A 17,855-nucleotide genomic window follows, 5' to 3' on the forward strand; every position below is an offset into this window, starting at 1 on the left:
AAGTGCCACGGGAAAGGGGAGGCCCATACGGCCCACACAGCCCAGCAGCGCCAGCGATCCACCGGCTCGGCTCCTGGGCTCTCGGCGAGCTCGCACGCGACGCGACCGCCGCAGCGATCCCGCCGGTCGTCCGGTCCCCCTCACGAGTAGCTTCGGCGCCGGCGTCCTCTACTGCCTCCGCTCCGCAGCTTCTCCCTCAGACCTCGGCAAGTCTCACTGATCCCCCGTGGCTCCGGCCATGGAAGCCGGCGGAGGCGGCGGCCAGCTCTTCTCCGTGGACCCCCTGGAGCGCCAGGCCGCGCGGGGCCACGGCGTCGTGACCTCCATGGCCGCCGGCAGCGACGTCATCGTCCTCGGCACCTCCCGGGGCTGGCTCGTCCGCCGCGACTTCTCCTTGGAGGACGCCCACGGTAAAGTCTCCCCCGCCCCCCGCTGCCTCCCCTCCCCTCCCCTTCCCCTTTCCGCATCCCGGCATCGCCTCACCTCCCCGCCCCGCGCCTGCAGATCTCGACCTCGGGAGCGGCCGCTCCGGCGACCACTCGGTGCACCGGGTGTTCCTGGACCCCGGCGGCAAGCACTGCGTCGCCACGGTGGTCCACCCGGGCGGCGCCGAGACGTACTACCACCACGCGAGGTGGCCGCGCCCCAAGCCCCTCCCCCGCCTCCGGGGCCTCCTCGTCAATGCCGTCGCCTGGAACCGCCAGTCCATCACGGAAGGTGATCCCCGAACCCCTCCTGCCGATTCTATCATCTTCTATTGGGTTCGTTCATTCATTCATCGTTGATCGGCTGATTTTGGTGCCGCAGCATCGACCAAGGAGGTGATCCTGGGCACTGAGAGCGGCCAGATATTCGAGATGGCCGTGGATGAGGCTGACAAGAGGGAGAAGTATGTGAAGCCGCTCTTCGAGCTCACTGAGCAAAGGGAGGGCATCAAGGACCTGCAGGTTTCGGATACTGTCAATCGCTGCTGCTAAATAGATTCTTCTGTTTTCACTGGAGTGGGTTTGATTGCGCAATTGGTTGTGCAGATGGAGACTGCTGTGGTTGGAAATTCTACAAGATACTATGTCATGGCTGTCACTCCGACACGGCTTTACTCTTTTACTGGCATTGGTTCACTAGAAGTAAGTATCATTCTCATGCATTTTGATCGATATGTTGAGGGATTATCCTGATTAAATTAGTTGGGAAGGCGAGTTTGCTAGCTTGAGACTTTGATGTCATTGTTAGTGTCAGTGCTTATGTTTTGACTTTGAATGCTTTATTTTTTGGAGAGCAACACCACACACTATACATTTTCTTTAAAAGGGTTTCCATTGTATTTTATATTAAAATTTGTGATGTCTTTAATAACTGTACTGCACAGACTGTTTTTGCTAGTTATTCCGATCGTGCCATACACTTCATGGAGCTCCCAGGAGAAATACCTAATAGGTAACCAATGTGATTTCTACAGTGCTCAAGAGTAGGCAGCTGCATTTATACACAGTAGTTTTGTGTGTTTCTAACATGTGTCCATTGGATGCCACCCAGTGAACTACATTTCTTTATCAAACAAAGAAGGGCTAAACACTTTGGATGGCTTTCTGGATCTGGAATTTATCGTGGTGAACTGAATTTTGGGGCACAACACAGGTGAACCACTGAATTAGCCTTGTACTCTAGTACATTGGTTCTCCTTAGGGGCTAAGCCTTGGCTTGGCTCATTAGGCATGCAATCTACCCCTGCATTCCTAAATGCATGTATTCTTTTGGGAATACATGGTCAGACTATTGAACTTTGACTACTAATGTGTAATAGTACCTTGCTTGCCATGTGCAAAGTGATATATGTAGATTGCACATTGTTGAAACCTCGACACCTGTTATTAGCTTTGTACACTGATACTGTGATATGAATTAATTATCATCAGCTTCTATTTGGAGCAGGAGTACACCATATAAGATGGTCCCTGTTTGATGTTTTGGTATTCTAGACTTTAAAGATGCAGCAACTTTGAACTTCATAACCGAATGTTGCTACTTGAGCTTCTCTTTAGTAGTAGAGAGCTGTAGCTTACATTGAATAACATGTCTCTTTCCAAAAAAGAAGCTCTGTCACTCGCCTGGTTGCTAAAGAATCTGAGTTGGTCGATGGAACTGCTTACACGTATTTTAACAATAAACCTCATCTCAAGAAGCCATGCCAAATTAAGTCTCAGACAGTTTGGAGATTTTCCCCCCATTAGGTCACCATATCTTTGTAGTGCTATTTTTTGAGCTTGACTTTCATGGTGTAGTACTCCATCCTACCTCTGCATCTGATTTAAAGGAAACACAATATATTTTTCTGGATTTTCTTCACTATGTTTTTCCTGACTCAATTTTGTTTTCCAGCTCTACTAGTGGAGATGAGAACTTTGTGGAGAATAAGGGTTTTTTTGACTATTCAAAATTGGGGGATTCCGGAATTAAACCAAGGTCATTTGCTTTGTCTGAGTTCCATTTTCTGCTTCTGATTGGGGACAAGATTAAGGTATAAGTTTCTCAAAAGTTTATCTTTACACCTTTTCCCTGTAAGTTGTTTTGTTTACTCATACTATTTTTTTTCCTTTCCCACTATGGTGTGTATTTCTTTACAAAGCCAACGCATAACCTGAAATTTTTAGGTAGTGAACAGAATAAGTCAGCAGATGGTGGAAGAACTTGTAGTTGATGATACACCTGAAATTTCAAGAGGAATAATTGGCCTCTGTAGTGATCCATCTACAGGACTTTTCTATGCATATGATGAAAGTTCTATATTCCAGGTTTGGGATTTTTGGGTTCTTGCTTTGAGTCATGTAATCAATGCTTCTAGATTTGCATTGCTAATGCTATCAATTATTTAGGTTTCCACTTCAGATGAGGGTCGTGACATGTGGCAAGTTTACTTGGATATGAATCATTATGCTGCTGCTTTATCCCATTGCCGTAACCCTTACCAGCGTGACCAAGTCTACCTAGTTCAGGTATTGTTCATATATCTTGATGCAGCGTCCAACTTTATGTAATTTGCATAAGAATCCCACATGCTCATTTTTGCTTCTATGTTCCCCTTCTGTATGGTGATAAGCTGGAGTTTCTATTTCGTTCTTAAGATGATCATTGGTTAATGACTTCAGTTCTATATAAATCTTTGTTTTGCAGGCTGATGCTGCATTTGCTGCAAAAGAGTATTACATAGCAGCATCCTTCTATGCAAAGGTGATACTTTACTGTTATTTGTGCCCTGTGGTAACATTTATTGTATTTATGTTGTTTTTTTCGCATTGAGACTGCAAATTATATCATGTGCCCTGTGGTAACACTTTGCTTGGTTATAGATAAATTACATCCTGTCGTTTGAGGAGATCAGCCTGAAATTTATATCAATAGGTGAGCAGGTAATTGTACTCAAAACTCTCTGATGCAGTTATATATTGCATGTGAAAGTGCTATGTTTCTTATCATGTGTGAAAGTGCTATGTTTCTGTTATGTTGTTGCTAGGATTGAGAGGAGAAAGCCGAGGGCCGCGACAGCGGCTGGCGAGCTACAGTACCCGCGACGCTACAGTGCCGCGGGTACTGTTTGCAACGGTGGCGGCTAGGGCTGCAAGGGCGCTGGGGGAGGCCGGCCGCGGGGCTTCGCCCACGGCCGGCAAGAGAGAAGGGATTTCCTTCTAATCTCTTGCTTGATTAGATTGATACATCTCCTCTCCTTATATAGAGAGGTTTACTTGACTCCTAAGCAAGCGACTAATTAACCCTAACGGGCTAAGGCCCAATAGGCCCTTGACTCCTTTAACACTACTCCCCACCCGGACATTCAGCTCGTCCTCGAGCTGCGACCTAACAATGATGCTAACTATGGCTTCACTAGACACAAACTGAACACCTAAGAACAAGCCTTTTACATCTCGGCTTATTTCAAATAAACTCGACTCTTTATTCTTGAATCCTGAAGATGCGGCGGACACCCTCCGCGTGCTGGACAGGCTTGTGTAGCCGCCTGGATCCCATGGAGACCATCGAAACGAGAGGGTTGCACGGGTACGGCTGTCTGGAAACAATCGCAACAGCGACCAGCGGAGACGACCTCGTGGCGGCCGACAGCGAAACGCGGTAGCGCTAGGCAGTGCGTCTCCGCTGGTGACAAAGAGGAGTACGCTTCTTCCATCATCACTCCCATAGAACTGGAGTGCGCCGCTTGCGGGAACAGCACCATGCTCGCGCCTGGGGACAGCAACGGGTCGGCGCGGTTGTTGTTGGCCGTTCGACGGGGCGAGGTCGTGCCCCCCCTTGCCGAGGTTGATCGCCATCAAGGCCGCCTCATGCATCTGCCGGCGCATCTCCTGCAGTCGGCGCCGCGCTAGGAGGCCGCGTGCTGCAGCCTGTAATCGCACCGTCGCAGACTGACAATCGCTCTTCTGCGCAAGCGCCACTTGCACGGTTGCTGCCGCAGTGGCGATCTGATCGCCCGGCTGTGCACGTGTGAATGGAGGCACCGGCATAGACGCGCAGTCCTCAAAGGCCCGCGCCAGGTACATGGCGGACTGGAGGTCCGGCGGCGCACGCATCTGTACCTGCTTCCTGATGTGGTCCGGGAGGCCGCCCACGTACAACTCCGCCTTTTGGCGAGCGGAGAGGTCGCGGGCATGGCAGAGCACGGCGTTGTAGCGCTCTGAGTAGTCCTGCACAGTAGAGACGAAGGGGAGACGGGCGAGCTCCGCCGACGGCGGGAACTGGATCTGCTGGATGGGGACGCCCTGGGACGGCGGCGGCGCGGCTGGGAACGAGGTCGTCGCAGTCCCGTCGTAGGGCATCCCATACTGGTACGAGATGACCGGCGCCGTGGTCGCGGCGAGGAAGGCCCTGATGCCCGCCACGGCCTGCCGTAATTCCAGGATTGCGGCCGTCATCTGCTCCGGGGTGAGGACGAGGGCGGCGGGAGACGACGGCGCCGGGGCAGAGGGCGCGATTGCCCCTGAGGACGCCAGCGCGCCCAATGCTGGCGCGCTGATATGTGGCAGCAGCGCCGACGAAGACACTGGTGGCAGCGGGTGGACATGATCGAACCACATGATCGAACCAGAGATCTCTGATACCAGATGTTATGTGGTTGCTAGGATTGAGAGGAGAAAGCCGAGGGCCGCGACTGCGGCTGGCGAGCCACAGTACCCGCGGCGCTACAGTGCCGCGGGTACTGTTCACAACGGCGGCGGCTAGGGCTGCAAGGGCGCTGGGGGAGGCCGGCCGCGGGGTTTCGCCCACGGCCGGCAAGAGAGAAGGGATTTCCTTCTAATCTCTTGCTTGATTAGATTGATACATCTCCTCTCCTTATATAGAGAGATTTACTTGACTCCTAAGCAAGCGACTAATTAACCCTAACGGGCTAAGGCCCAATAGGCCCTTGACTCCTTTAACAGTTTCTCTGTACCCTTATCAGTCAATTGTGTGTTATCATAACTCATAAATTGCTATAGTTCTGTGAGATCAACTTCTGTTGATTTAATTCATTTTACGTGTCGCTTATCACGACGCATAAGATTTTGTGTTGCTATTTCCGAGGTTAATAATGAGAAATACAATAACATTAAGGTCATGTATTTTACTTAAAGGAAGCTTCCTTTGATGATTTGACACACTTCTGCTCAAGCTGTGCACTACGTATGTTTTTATGGGCATCTTGGATTGTTTTTTTTTTTTTCTCGAGCACGCAGTAAGGAAGAAAAGAGAGTACATAGAGTACAAGGGAAGAAGAGTCCCCAAACAAAACACATTCTAACACAGAAACATATAGCCCAGTGGAGGGCTGGACTCAATCACCCCAAATTCATGACCTGATATGGACATCTTGGAATTTTGTGTGAAACTGTGGACCATGTCTACTTGGCAGGATGCTCTCAGAACTTTCTTATTGAGAAGGCTCGATAACCTCACCAAAGATGACAAGATGCAGATTACGATGATCTCAACTTGGGCTACTGAGCTATACTTAGACAAGGTGCCTGCCATTTCATTTTCCAGCTTCAGTATTGGGTTGAGTAACCGCCTTTCCAGATCTTATTCACTGTTTTTGTAATTTTGTAGATTAATCACCTCCTGTTGGAGGATACCACTGCTACCACTACAAATTCAGTAGCAGAACCTAATAGCTCGGAATATCGTTCGATAGTAAATGAATTCCGTGCTTTTCTTAGTGACAGCAAAGATGTATTAGATGAAGCAACAACAATGAGACTACTGGAAAGGTATGATATATCATTGTCGAGAATTACATTTCAGTTAGATTTTTATTTTTAATTCTGTATATATAAAGTTATATTTAGGACTACAGATACATGACTTTAATTTACAATAAATAAAATGCAAACCTGAATACTTGCAATGTTGATAAGCACTTTTGAGAAAAAAAAAGGATGATTAACTTCAAGGAACTAAGGTAGTCAGAAAGATTGTACCGTCTTTTTTGCTTATAGTTTTCCCATAGTCACCCTCATACCTGGGGAACGTTGTCTGGATCATTTCACAATTAGTTTATCACATTCCTTGACCCTGTGGACCCAGGAACTTTGCGACTTTGGTTTCACCTTCAGTAGCATACTTAGTAGCAAAAAAATGATGTGAGTTGACTAATAAATAGATAAATGTAACAGTGCCATACTGCCATTTCTTTAGTTTAGATTATTATTCCATACCTGTACTGCATGAGGTGCCCTGACTTACCACTTCAACTTTTGCAGTTACGGAAGAGTGGATGAGCTAGTGTACTTTGCTGGTTTGAAGGAGCAGTATGAAATTGTGGTTCATCATTACATTCAGGTGTGTTTAATTATATGAACATTTATCATCTCAGGAAATGTGTAGCGCTACAATCATTGAACCTAATTTATATGTTTTTAACTGTAGTTGGTACCCAATTTTCACAGCTGACATACTATCTGTTATATCATGTTTCTGCAAAGCACACTCCCATAAATAACATATACGCTGCTGGGCTTTAGGCCTACTCGAGTTCAAAAAGGCACCAGGACTTGCACAATCCCATTAATTGTTTTAACATAAGCAGCTGAGACTGGTTGTGCATAGGGTCGGTTTGTGGTTGTTGTATTGTTCTTGGCTTGGGTAGGGTTGAGGCTGCAATGATCTTGCATTATCTCTATATTTCTACCATTGAATACACCTTTTATATTTTCTTTGAACAATTATAATTCTTAAGCCAACTTTTTTTTCTTATGTAAGTAAACAGAAAGGAAAAAAATATTTGAAGTTGAACATTAATGCATAATTGTATGTCTCAACACATGTGCATTGTTCTACTAGCACTGACCTTTGTTTTTTTTGGCGTGAGTACCACCTGTCTTGTTTACACATCTTCAGTGTAAGTCCATTTCTTTGGCCACAATCAATTGGATTTTCTGGAAACAGTTACATTTCAGGACACATTCTTGTACTTAGATGAAGTATCATTCATCTTTTACTATGCACTCAGTGGCTTCAGTTGAGACACCAGGTCTAATGCTTTTTCCATTATTGTGTCAGCAAGGAGAAGCAAGAAAAGCATTGGAAGTGCTTCAACGGCGCAATGTTCCTGTAGACCTTGTGGTACATAATTCTGTTCTTTTAATGATCTGGTTTTTAACTTCAAAATTTTCATGCTATTTCTACCTTATTAAATTTACTTATTTGTTTTCTTTCAGTATAAATTTGCCCCAGATTTGATCATGTTAGATGCTTACGAGACTGTTGAATCATGGATGATGGTGAGAAACAAGTTGAATCCAGGGAAACTCATACCAGCAATGATGCGTTATGTGAGCGAACCACATGCGAAGTATGTTATGCAGAAAGTTTATTTTACATTCTTTCTTCCATTATAACATTATATCCATGGTCTTCATATTTTAACAACTTTTCTGCAAAAAAAAAACATCATGTCAGAGAACCATATATTTTTTCTATTGTGAAACTTTTGTTATATTTCTCATTTTATTTATGTAGCTTTGGATGGAAAGATAACTCCATTAAACTTAAATCTGAAGCTGTCCTTCCAAAACTTTAAATCAAACCATAAAATGCTTTTATTTCATTGTTTCTTAAGCTCCGGAGAAAACTGCAATTTAAAGTGGCTAACATGGTCTTCTGCAACGTGCATGGTGTAATGAAATTATGTTTGTGACTCTTGCAGGAATGAAACACATGAGGTTATTAAATACTTAGAGTTTTGTGTGAAAGATTTGAACAATGAGGACCCTGGAGTGCATAATCTATTGTTATCACTATATGCCAAGAAGGTAAATCCTTTTGCCATGGCGCATTATTTTTTCTCATGCTTTATGCTAACAGCTGGATGCTTCTGTCATTCTTTCAGACTGCAAACAAAACACATGTCTTAATTTATCGTCACATTTACTTTGTGTCTGTTGGACACAATAATGCTTGTGCTTGTGCATAGTAGCAATATTACATATGTTGCATTCATGCCATATTCAGTTTTTCTTTCGAGGGAATAAATACCCATATCCATAAGGTTAAGTTGATATTTGCATACATGAACCCATTATAATGTTCATGTAATCTGATCTACTAATCTGTAGGAGGATGAATCCCAGCTTTTGCAATTTCTCGACACAAAATTTGGTAAAGGACAAACAAATGGCCCCGACTTCTTTTACGATCCCAAGTATGCTCTCCGCCTATGTCTTCAAGAAAAGAGAATGCGTGCTTGTGTTCGTATTTACAGCATGATGTCCATGCATGAGGAAGCTGTGGCACTTGCTTTGAAGGTACACCTTATTCCTTCCTAAGTTCCATCTCATTAGTAGTTGTGCCTCTCCATGTTGATAGTTTAATTCTTCGTTTTCCTATTTTTCTTATACTTTGTTTGGTTCTCACTAGGTGGACTTAGAACTTGCAAAGGCGGAAGCTGACAAAGTAGAAGATGATGAAGAGCTTAGAAAGAAGCTGTGGCTTAAGGTTGCTAAACATGTCATCGAGCAAGAGAAAGGAGTCAAGAGAGAGAATATAAAGAAAGCAATAGAGTTCCTTTCGGAGACCAATAACTTGTTAAAGATTGAGGATATCTTACCATTTTTCCCAGACTTCGTATTGATTGACGATTTCAAAGTAAGATTAAGAAAATTTCTTAAATTTCTAGCTTTATTAAAAATATTATCTATATTCTTCAGTTCTTTCTTCAGTTTGAGATTCATGTCACTTGTTGTCTGTAACCTCTGTTCTATGTTTATGTTCTATAATTATGGAACTGCTTGAACAGGAGGAAATATGCAAATCTCTCAAGGACTACAACAGCCAGATTGAGCAGCTGAAACAGGAGATGGATGATGCCACACGTGGGGCAGACAATATCAGAAGTGATATTGGTGCCCTCGCTCAGAGATATACCGTAATTGATCGTGAGCAGGATTGTGGGGTAAGGCACTGGTGATCGTAGTACCCAAAATACTCCAGTACACCTGTTGCAGCCTTTTACGTTGATTTACTTCCCACCTTTTTGCATTTCTGAAATTCAAACATATGGAATGATACCTGTGTATTTCTTTTGCCCCTGAGTGTATTTGGATTCTTTACCATTTTGATAGACATGGTTGTATGAATCTATGCTTGCTTTTCAAACTCTTCTGCACTACTGTTGTGATGCTAACTTCTGTCTGGACCTAACAGGTTTGCCGGCGCAAAATATTGACCGTTGGAGGGTTACACCAGGTAGGAAGAAGCTATACATCTGTTGGACACATGGCCCCCTTTTATGTGTTTCCCTGTGGACATGCCTTCCATGCAAATTGCTTGATTGGACATGTAACTCGTTGCAGTAACCAGGTGCAAGTAAGTCTATCTACAATACTTCAATTGATCGTTGCGATATTCAACAATAAAGCAGGCTTATGCTTAATCTCCTATACCAATCATTTATGGATGAGTTTGTTATGTAGGCTGAGAGAATATTGGACCTTCAGAAATGGCTTAGCTTGATGGACAGGAAAGCAGCAAAAGAAAATGGGGCAAGTGTTAATGGTGAATCTATTACGAGCACAACCCCAGTTGATAAGGTCTGCAAATATCTGAATTCTCATACCGTTCACCCTGCAGCTGCATTGCTGATGCAGTCAATCATTGTTTCTGCAGCTGAGATCACAGTTGGATGATGCTGTAGCAAGCGAGTGCCCCTTCTGCGGTGATCTGATGATCAAGGAAATTTCGCAGCCGTTCATTATCCCCCAAGAGTCGGATGAAAAGGCATCGTGGGAAATCAAACCACAACCAACGCTGCAGAAGATTCTCCCAATGACCATGTCTATATGATGCTTCGGACAGTACAGCCTAAGATGGAATTGGTTTTGAATTGTTACCTGGTTTTGACTTTTGACACTCCTTGTCTTAATCTTTTTTTGCTGTGGTATAAGGTATTTCATATCCTTTTGCTGTTGGGTGATTTTTTTTTATATATTTGCCCAACTTGTGTATTAGTTTGACCCCTAGAACACTGCGGTCAAGAGCGTCTTCACGCTGTTTGTGTACAGAAACATCAGTCGCTTCGTTTTTGAGTTTTGTATAGGATGCATCGAGCTATTGTGTTGGAAGATCTCGGTACACTTGTGAATTGATATATATATATATATATATATATATATATATATATATATATATATATATATATATATTACTTAAGTATACAACGATGAGAAGTCTTGCTCTGGAAATATTTCCATTTTCACGACAGGATAATTAAACCTGCATGAAAGTATGAAACGTTTGTTCAACGGTTTGTTTGGTAGAGCTCCTGCTCTAGACTATCTGTGGAAGCTGATTGTTTAAGAAAAGTGTTTTTTTTACTAAAAATGTTTATATATGATTCTATAGGATAAACTCTATGCAAATAGTGACTTTGTGTGTGGAGTGCACTAGACATGCCATTACTATATCCACATTAATTCAAGGTAGACTGATTAGTCCCAATGATGACAACTAAAAAAAACTGTATGTTCGCATGTGATTCTTCCTTAATATGAGTGCACACGCAGTTATTGTAGGTGGTTACCAAATATAGAAAGAAATCCCGTTTTAGGAAAACACTCTATAATATGGGTACCATTCCCCTTATGCTAATCTGTCAGAAACTTTTAGGATGCCAATTTTTTTCGGACAGAGAGTTGTTTCTTTTTGAGGCATTGGACTGAGTTTTTGAGAACACAACACACAAGGAGTATATGAGAGAGAGTGGAAGAAGCCAGCGTGAGCAACACTAATCTATTTTTAGATAAAAAAAACTGAATGTCACCCCTGACACTACACGCGTACCCCATCTATTTTATAACAGTACGGATAGAAGGAACGATAGTTACGTTTGTTCAGGTGGTTTTCATTTCTCGTCCAGCATAGAACGCAGCAAATGCCAATGAAAGTCTGAAGGTCAACAAGAATCATCTTTTGCATGCATGACCGAGAAGAAATAGTAAAGACTAAAAATGGATTGAAAAGGTTAAGACCGGCACATGGATAAACATGACGTCTAATTTTAGCAGTTTACGAGGCAGTGCAAGGAGTGATCAGAAATCGCAGCTGCGTCTCATCCGTCAGTGCCGGCACTGGACGAGGATCGCCGCCGCTGCCGCCGCCTCCTCCATATAAAGAAAGTCGCCGCGCGTCTCCTCCACCAGTTAGGCGCCCCCGGCCGGCCACTCTCCCTTGCATTGGTTGGTTCCTCGTCTCGTGTCGTTTCTAGGCTCGCGTTGCCAATTGCCATTGCCCAGCTGCTGCAATGGCAGGCGGCGTGGTAGTGAACGCGGCCGGGGGCAAGACGTACCCCGGCCGCATGACAGCGTTCGTCTTCTTCACCTGCCTGGTGGCGTCCTCGGGCGGGCTCATCTTCGGCTACGACATCGGCATCTCCGGCGGGGTCACCTCCATGGACTCGTTCCTCAAGGAGTTCTTCCCCTCCGTGTACGCCAAGGCAGAGGCGAACAAGGACACCAATCAGTACTGCAAGTTCGACAGCCAGCTGCTGACGCTCTTCACGTCGTCGCTGTACCTGGCGGCGCTGGCGACGTCGTTCGTGGCGGCGTCGGTGACGCGGGTATTCGGCCGCAAGTGGTCCATGTTCTGCGGCGGGCTCACCTTCATGGCCGGGTCGGTCCTGAACGGCGCCGCCACCGACGTGCTGATGCTCATCATGGGCCGCATCCTGCTGGGCGTCGGCGTCGGCTTCGCCAACCAGTCGGTGCCGCTGTACCTGTCGGAGATGGCGCCGGCCAAGCTCCGCGGCATGCTCAACATCGGGTTCCAGCTGATGACCACCATCGGCATTCTGGCGGCGAACCTGATCAACTTCTGGACGGTGAGTATCCCGGGTGGGTGGGGGTGGCGCATCGGCCTCGGGCTGGCCGGGGTGCCGGCGCTCATCATCACGGTGGGCGCGCTGGTGCTCCCCGACACGCCCAACTCCCTCATCGCTCGCGGGTACAACGACGACGCCAAGAAGGTGCTGGTGAAGATCCGCGGCACCGACGACGTGCACGACGAGTACGACGACATGGTGGCGGCGAGCGAGGAGGCGAGCGCCATCGAGCACCCGTGGCGCAACATCCTGGAGCGCCGGTACCGCCCCCAGCTCACCGTGGCGGCGCTGATCCCGTTCTTCCAGCAGCTGACGGGCATCAACGTGATCATGTTCTACGCGCCGGTGCTGTTCCTGACCATCGGGTTCGGCGACGACGCGTCGCTGATGGCGGCCGTCATCACGGGGCTGGTGAACATGTTCGCCACCGTGGTGTCCATCGTGTGCGTGGACCGCCTGGGCCGCCGCGCGCTGTTCCTCCAGGGCGGCACGCAGATGTTCATCTCCCAGATCGTGGTGGGCACGCTGATCGCGCTGCAGTTCGGCACCGCCGGCGTGGGCGAGATGTCCCGCTCCAACGCCTGGCTGCTGGTGCTCTTCATCTGCCTCTACGTCGCCGGCTTCGCCTGGTCCTGGGGGCCCCTCGGGTGGCTCGTCCCGTCGGAGGTGTTCGCGCTGGAGGTCCGGTCGGCGGGGCAGAGCATCGCCGTGTGCGTCAACATGACGCTCACCTTCATCATCGGCCAGTCGTTCCTCACCATGCTGTGCACGATGAAGTTCGGCCTCTTCTACTTCTTCGCCGGGTGGATGTTCGTCATGACCACCTTCATCGCGCTCTTCCTGCCGGAGACCAAGGGGGTGCCCATCGAGGAGATGAACCTCGTCTGGAGCCAGCACTGGTTCTGGGGCAAGTACGTCACCGCCGACACGCAACACGGCGGCGGCAGCCGCAGATCCAACGGCGTCTGACTCTGATCGAGCTACAGCACCTCGGAAGCCGTGTGCACACGTGTAATCTAACAACGTAGCTGACCCATGCACACTGTCGAATTGCTTGACGTACAGGGCGGTCGAATGTCTCATCTGCATCGCCGACTGACTTTCCATGAAGATTAATTGTTGTTGTTCATACTTCATAGCTGCAGGCACAGATTGATTTGGTATTGTTGTCGTTACTATTAGAGAGCGAGCGAGAGAGATTGGCTTTGGCATAGCATGCAGAATTGAAGCAGCTAGCGGTTCGTTGTTTGCATCCTTTGTACGGTATTTGACCAGGAAGTTAAGTTTGATCTAGGATTAATCCCTGCAAGGTAAATTCATGTTGTTGTGAAAACTTTTCCCAGATCTGTACGTACGTTGTAGAAAGGAAATCCCTGCAAAGATTGTGTGCTCCGTAGTGATTTTTTTCCTTAGACACTTACATATATACTCTGTAGTTTTATAAGAGACTTGTTGACGTTGAAGATGATCCCAAGCCAACACACCAGAAGGACCTTGATGTCTAAAGAGGTTGCACACAATCTGCAACGCAGCAGTAGGCTGAGAGAATATTGGACCTTCAGAAACGGCTTAGCTTGATGGACAGGAAAGCAGCAAAAGAAAATGGGGCAAGTGTTAATGGTGAATCTATTACGAGCACAACCCCAGTTGATAAGGTCTGCAAATATCTGAATTCTCATACCGTTCACCCTGCAGCTGCATTGCTGATGCAGTCAATCATTGTTTCTGCAGCTGAGATCACAGTTGGATGATGCTGTAGCAAGCGAGTGCCCCTTCTGCGGTGATCTGATGATCAAGGAAATTTCGCAGCCGTTCATTATCCCCCAAGAGTCGGATGAAAAGGCATCGTGGGAAATCAAACCACAACCAACGCTGCAGAAGATTCTCCCAATGACCATGTCTATATGATGCTTCGGACAGTACAGCCTAAGATGGAATTGGTTTTGAATTGTTACCTGGTTTTGACTTTTGACACTCCTTGTCTTAATCTTTTTTTGCTGTGGTATAAGGTATTTCATATCCTTTTGCTGTTGGGTGATTTTTTTTTATATATTTGCCCAACTTGTGTATTAGTTTGACCCCTAGAACACTGCGGTCAAGAGCGTCTTCACGCTGTTTGTGTACAGAAACATCAGTCGCTTCGTTTTTGAGTTTTGTATAGGATGCATCGAGCTATTGTGTTGGAAGATCTCGGTACACTTGTGAATTGATATATATATATATATATATATATATATATATATATATATATATATATATATATATATATATATATATATATATATATACAACGATGAGAAGTTTTGCTCTGGAAATATTTCCATTTTCACGACAGGATAATTAAACCTGCATGAAAGTATGAAACGTTTGTTCAACGGTTTGTTTGGTAGAGCTCCTGCTCTAGACTATCTGTGGAAGCTGATTGTTTAAGAAAAGTGTTTTTTTTACTAAAAATGTTTATATATGATTCTATAGGATAAACTCTATGCAAATAGTGACTTTGTGTGTGGAGTGCACTAGACATGCCATTACTATATCCACATTAATTCAAGGTAGACTGATTAGTCCCAATGATGACAACTAAAAAAAACTGTATGTTCGCATGTGATTCTTCCTTAATATGAGTGCACACGCAGTTATTGTAGGTGGTTACCAAATATAGAAAGAAATCCCGTTTTAGGAAAACACTCTATAATATGGGTACCATGGTCATTCCCCTTATGCTAATCTGTCAGAAACTTTTAGGATGCCAATTTTTTTCGGACAGAGAGTTGTTTCTTTTTGAGGCATTGGACTGAGTTTTTGAGAACACAACACACAAGGAGTATATGAGAGAGAGTGGAAGAAGCCAGCGTGAGCAACACTAATCTATTTTTAGATAAAAAAACTGAATGTCACCCCTGACACTACACGCGTACCCCATCTATTTTATAACAGTACGGATAGAAGGAACGATAGTTACGTTTGTTCAGGTGGTTTTCATTTCTCGTCCAGCATAGAACGCAGCAAATGCCAATGAAAGTCTGAAGGTCAACAAGAATCATCTTTTGCATGCATGACCGAGAAGAAATAGTAAAGACTAAAAATGGATTGAAAAGGTTAAGACCGGCACATGGATAAACATGACGTCTAATTTTAGCAGTTTACGAGGCAGTGCAAGGAGTGATCAGAAATCGCAGCTGCGTCTCATCCGTCAGTGCCGGCACTGGACGAGGATCGCCGCCGCTGCCGCCGCCTCCTCCATATAAAGAAAGTCGCCGCGCGTCTCCTCCACCAGTTAGGCGCCCCCGGCCGGCCACTCTCCCTTGCATTGGTTGGTTCCTCGTCTCGTGTCGTTTCTAGGCTCGCGTTGCCAATTGCCATTGCCCAGCTGCTGCAATGGCAGGCGGCGTGGTAGTGAACGCGGCCGGGGGCAAGACGTACCCCGGCCGCATGACAGCGTTCGTCTTCTTCACCTGCCTGGTGGCGTCCTCGGGCGGGCTCATCTTCGGCTACGACATCGGCATCTCCGGCGGGGTCACCTCCATGGACTCGTTCCTCAAGGAGTTCTTCCCCTCCGTGTACGCCAAGGCAGAGGCGAACAAGGACACCAATCAGTACTGCAAGTTCGACAGCCAGCTGCTGACACTCTTCACGTCGTCGCTGTACCTGGCGGCGCTGGCGACGTCGTTCGTGGCGGCGTCGGTGACGCGGGTGTTCGGCCGCAAGTGGTCCATGTTCTGCGGCGGGCTCACCTTCATGGCCGGGTCGGCCCTGAACGGCACCGCCACCGACGTGCTGATGCTCATCATGGGCCGCATCCTGCTGGGCGTCGGCGTCGGCTTCGCCAACCAGTCGGTGCCGCTGTACCTGTCGGAGATGGCGCCGGCCAAGCTCCGCGGCATGCTCAACATCGGGTTCCAGCTGATGACCACCATCGGCATTCTGGCGGCGAACCTGATCAACTTCTGGACGGTGAGTATCCCGGGCGGGTGGGGGTGGCGCATCGGCCTCGGGCTGGCCGGGGTGCCGGCGCTCATCATCACGGTGGGCGCGCTGGTGCTCCCCGACACGCCCAACTCCCTCATCGCTCGCGGGTACAACGACGACGCCAAGAAGGTGCTGGTGAAGATCCGCGGCACCGACGACGTGCACGACGAGTACGACGACATGGTGGCGGCGAGCGAGGAGGCGAGCGCCATCGAGCACCCGTGGCGCAACATCCTGGAGCGCCGGTACCGCCCCCAGCTCACCGTGGCGGCGCTGATCCCGTTCTTCCAGCAGCTGACGGGCATCAACGTGATCATGTTCTACGCGCCGGTGCTGTTCCTGACCATCGGGTTCGGCGACGACGCGTCGCTGATGGCGGCCGTCATCACGGGGCTGGTGAACATGTTCGCCACCGTGGTGTCCATCGTGTGCGTGGACCGCCTGGGCCGCCGCGCGCTGTTCCTCCAGGGCGGCACGCAAATGTTCATCTCCCAGATCGTGGTGGGCACGCTGATCGCGCTGCAGTTCGGCACCGCCGGCGTGGGCGAGATGTCCCGCTCCAACGCCTGGCTGCTGGTGCTCTTCATCTGCCTCTACGTCGCCGGCTTCGCCTGGTCCTGGGGGCCCCTCGGGTGGCTCGTCCCGTCGGAGGTGTTCGCGCTGGAGGTCCGGTCGGCGGGGCAGAGCATCGCCGTGTGCGTCAACATGACGCTCACCTTCATCATCGGCCAGTCGTTCCTCACCATGCTGTGCACGATGAAGTTCGGCCTCTTCTACTTCTTCGCCGGGTGGATGTTCGTCATGACCACCTTCATCGCGCTCTTCCTGCCGGAGACCAAGGGGGTGCCCATCGAGGAGATGAACCTCGTCTGGAGCCAGCACTGGTTCTGGGGCAAGTACGTCACCGCCGACACGCAACACGGCGGCGGCAGCCGCAGATCCAACGGCGTCTGACTCTGATCGAGCTACAGCACCTCGGAAGCCGTGTGCACACGTGTAATCTAACAACGTAGCCGACCCATGCACACTGTCGAATTGCTTGACGTACAGGGCGGTCGAATGTCTCATCTGCATCGCCGACTGACTTTCCATGAAGATTAATTGTTGTTCATACTTCATAGCTGCAGGCACAGATTGATTTGGTATTGTTGTCGTTACTACTATAGAGAGCGAGCGAGAGAGATTGGCTTTGGCATAGCATGCAGAATTGAAGCAGCTAGCGGTTCGTTGTTTGTATCCTTTGTACGGTATTTGACCAGGAAGTTAAGTTTGATCTAGGATTAATCCCTGCAAGGTAAATTCATGTTGTTGTGAAAACTTTTCCCAGATCTGTACGTACGTTGTAGAAAGGAAATCCCTGCAAAGATTGTGTGCCCCGTAGTGATTTTTTTCCTTAGACACTTACATTATATACTCTGTAGTTTTATAAGACACTTGTTGATGTTGAAGATGATCCCAAGCCAACACACTAGAAGGGACTTGGATACCTAAAGAGGTTGCACACAACCCACAACGTAGCAAGAACGCG

General features: G+C 47.5%; 3 protein-coding genes across 4 annotated transcripts; all 3 read left to right on the forward strand.

Annotated features, from left to right (window-relative positions):
* The first annotated feature begins 35 nt into the window (after positions 1-35).
* Positions 36-14,540, forward strand: LOC136501266 (vacuolar sorting protein 18-like). Of its 2 annotated transcripts, none has more exons than XM_066496764.1 (23): positions 36-410; positions 505-717; positions 808-947; positions 1,032-1,127; positions 1,370-1,437; positions 1,537-1,638; positions 2,380-2,518; positions 2,652-2,792; positions 2,874-2,993; positions 3,172-3,228; positions 3,348-3,407; positions 5,900-6,007; positions 6,094-6,254; positions 6,747-6,825; positions 7,546-7,608; positions 7,704-7,837; positions 8,192-8,297; positions 8,601-8,789; positions 8,902-9,129; positions 9,281-9,436; positions 9,688-9,849; positions 13,897-14,013; positions 14,090-14,540. In XM_066496764.1, the coding sequence occupies exons 1-23, from the start codon at positions 239-241 to the stop codon at positions 14,264-14,266; spliced, it is 2,988 nt and encodes a 995-aa protein (XP_066352861.1). In that variant the 5' UTR covers positions 36-238; the 3' UTR covers positions 14,267-14,540. The 2 variants fall into 2 exon arrangements, with proteins under 2 accessions (XP_066352861.1, XP_066352860.1); XM_066496763.1 differs by lacking the exons at positions 13,897-14,013; positions 14,090-14,540 and adding exons at positions 9,957-10,073; positions 10,150-10,600.
* LOC136501089 (sugar transport protein MST5-like) lies at positions 11,699-13,691 on the forward strand. Its single transcript, XM_066496581.1, has one exon. It carries the CDS (start codon positions 11,783-11,785, stop codon positions 13,325-13,327), a length of 1,545 nt encoding a protein of 514 aa, XP_066352678.1. The 5' UTR covers positions 11,699-11,782; the 3' UTR covers positions 13,328-13,691.
* Positions 14,541-15,652: 1,112 nt separating the features above from the next.
* On the forward strand, positions 15,653-17,626 carry LOC136501090 (sugar transport protein MST5-like). Its single transcript, XM_066496582.1, has one exon. The coding sequence runs from the start codon at positions 15,737-15,739 to the stop codon at positions 17,279-17,281; it is 1,545 nt and encodes a 514-aa protein (XP_066352679.1). The 5' UTR covers positions 15,653-15,736; the 3' UTR covers positions 17,282-17,626.
* Positions 17,627-17,855: the final 229 nt, after the last annotated feature.

This window comes from Miscanthus floridulus, chromosome 13, assembly GCF_019320115.1.
Source record: "Miscanthus floridulus cultivar M001 chromosome 13, ASM1932011v1, whole genome shotgun sequence".
NCBI classification, from domain to species: Eukaryota; Viridiplantae; Streptophyta; class Magnoliopsida; order Poales; family Poaceae; genus Miscanthus; species Miscanthus floridulus.

What these genes read in the sequence shown, in the direction of transcription:
- LOC136501090 (XM_066496582.1), top strand. Translation starts at nt 15,737, where the DNA reads ATGGCAGGCGGCGTGGTAGTGAACGCGGCCGGGGGCAAGACGTACCCC.
- LOC136501089 (XM_066496581.1), top strand. Translation starts at nt 11,783, where the DNA reads ATGGCAGGCGGCGTGGTAGTGAACGCGGCCGGGGGCAAGACGTACCCC.
- LOC136501266 (XM_066496764.1), top strand. Translation starts at nt 239, where the DNA reads ATGGAAGCCGGCGGAGGCGGCGGCCAGCTCTTCTCCGTGGACCCCCTG. An exon ending in CTGGCATTGGTTCACTAGAA is followed by an intron (nt 1,128 to 1,369) that starts GTAAGTATCATT and finishes TGTACTGCACAG; the next exon opens with ACTGTTTTTGCTAGTTATTC. An exon ending in CCAGGAGAAATACCTAATAG is followed by an intron (nt 1,438 to 1,536) that starts GTAACCAATGTG and finishes GATGCCACCCAG; the next exon opens with TGAACTACATTTCTTTATCA.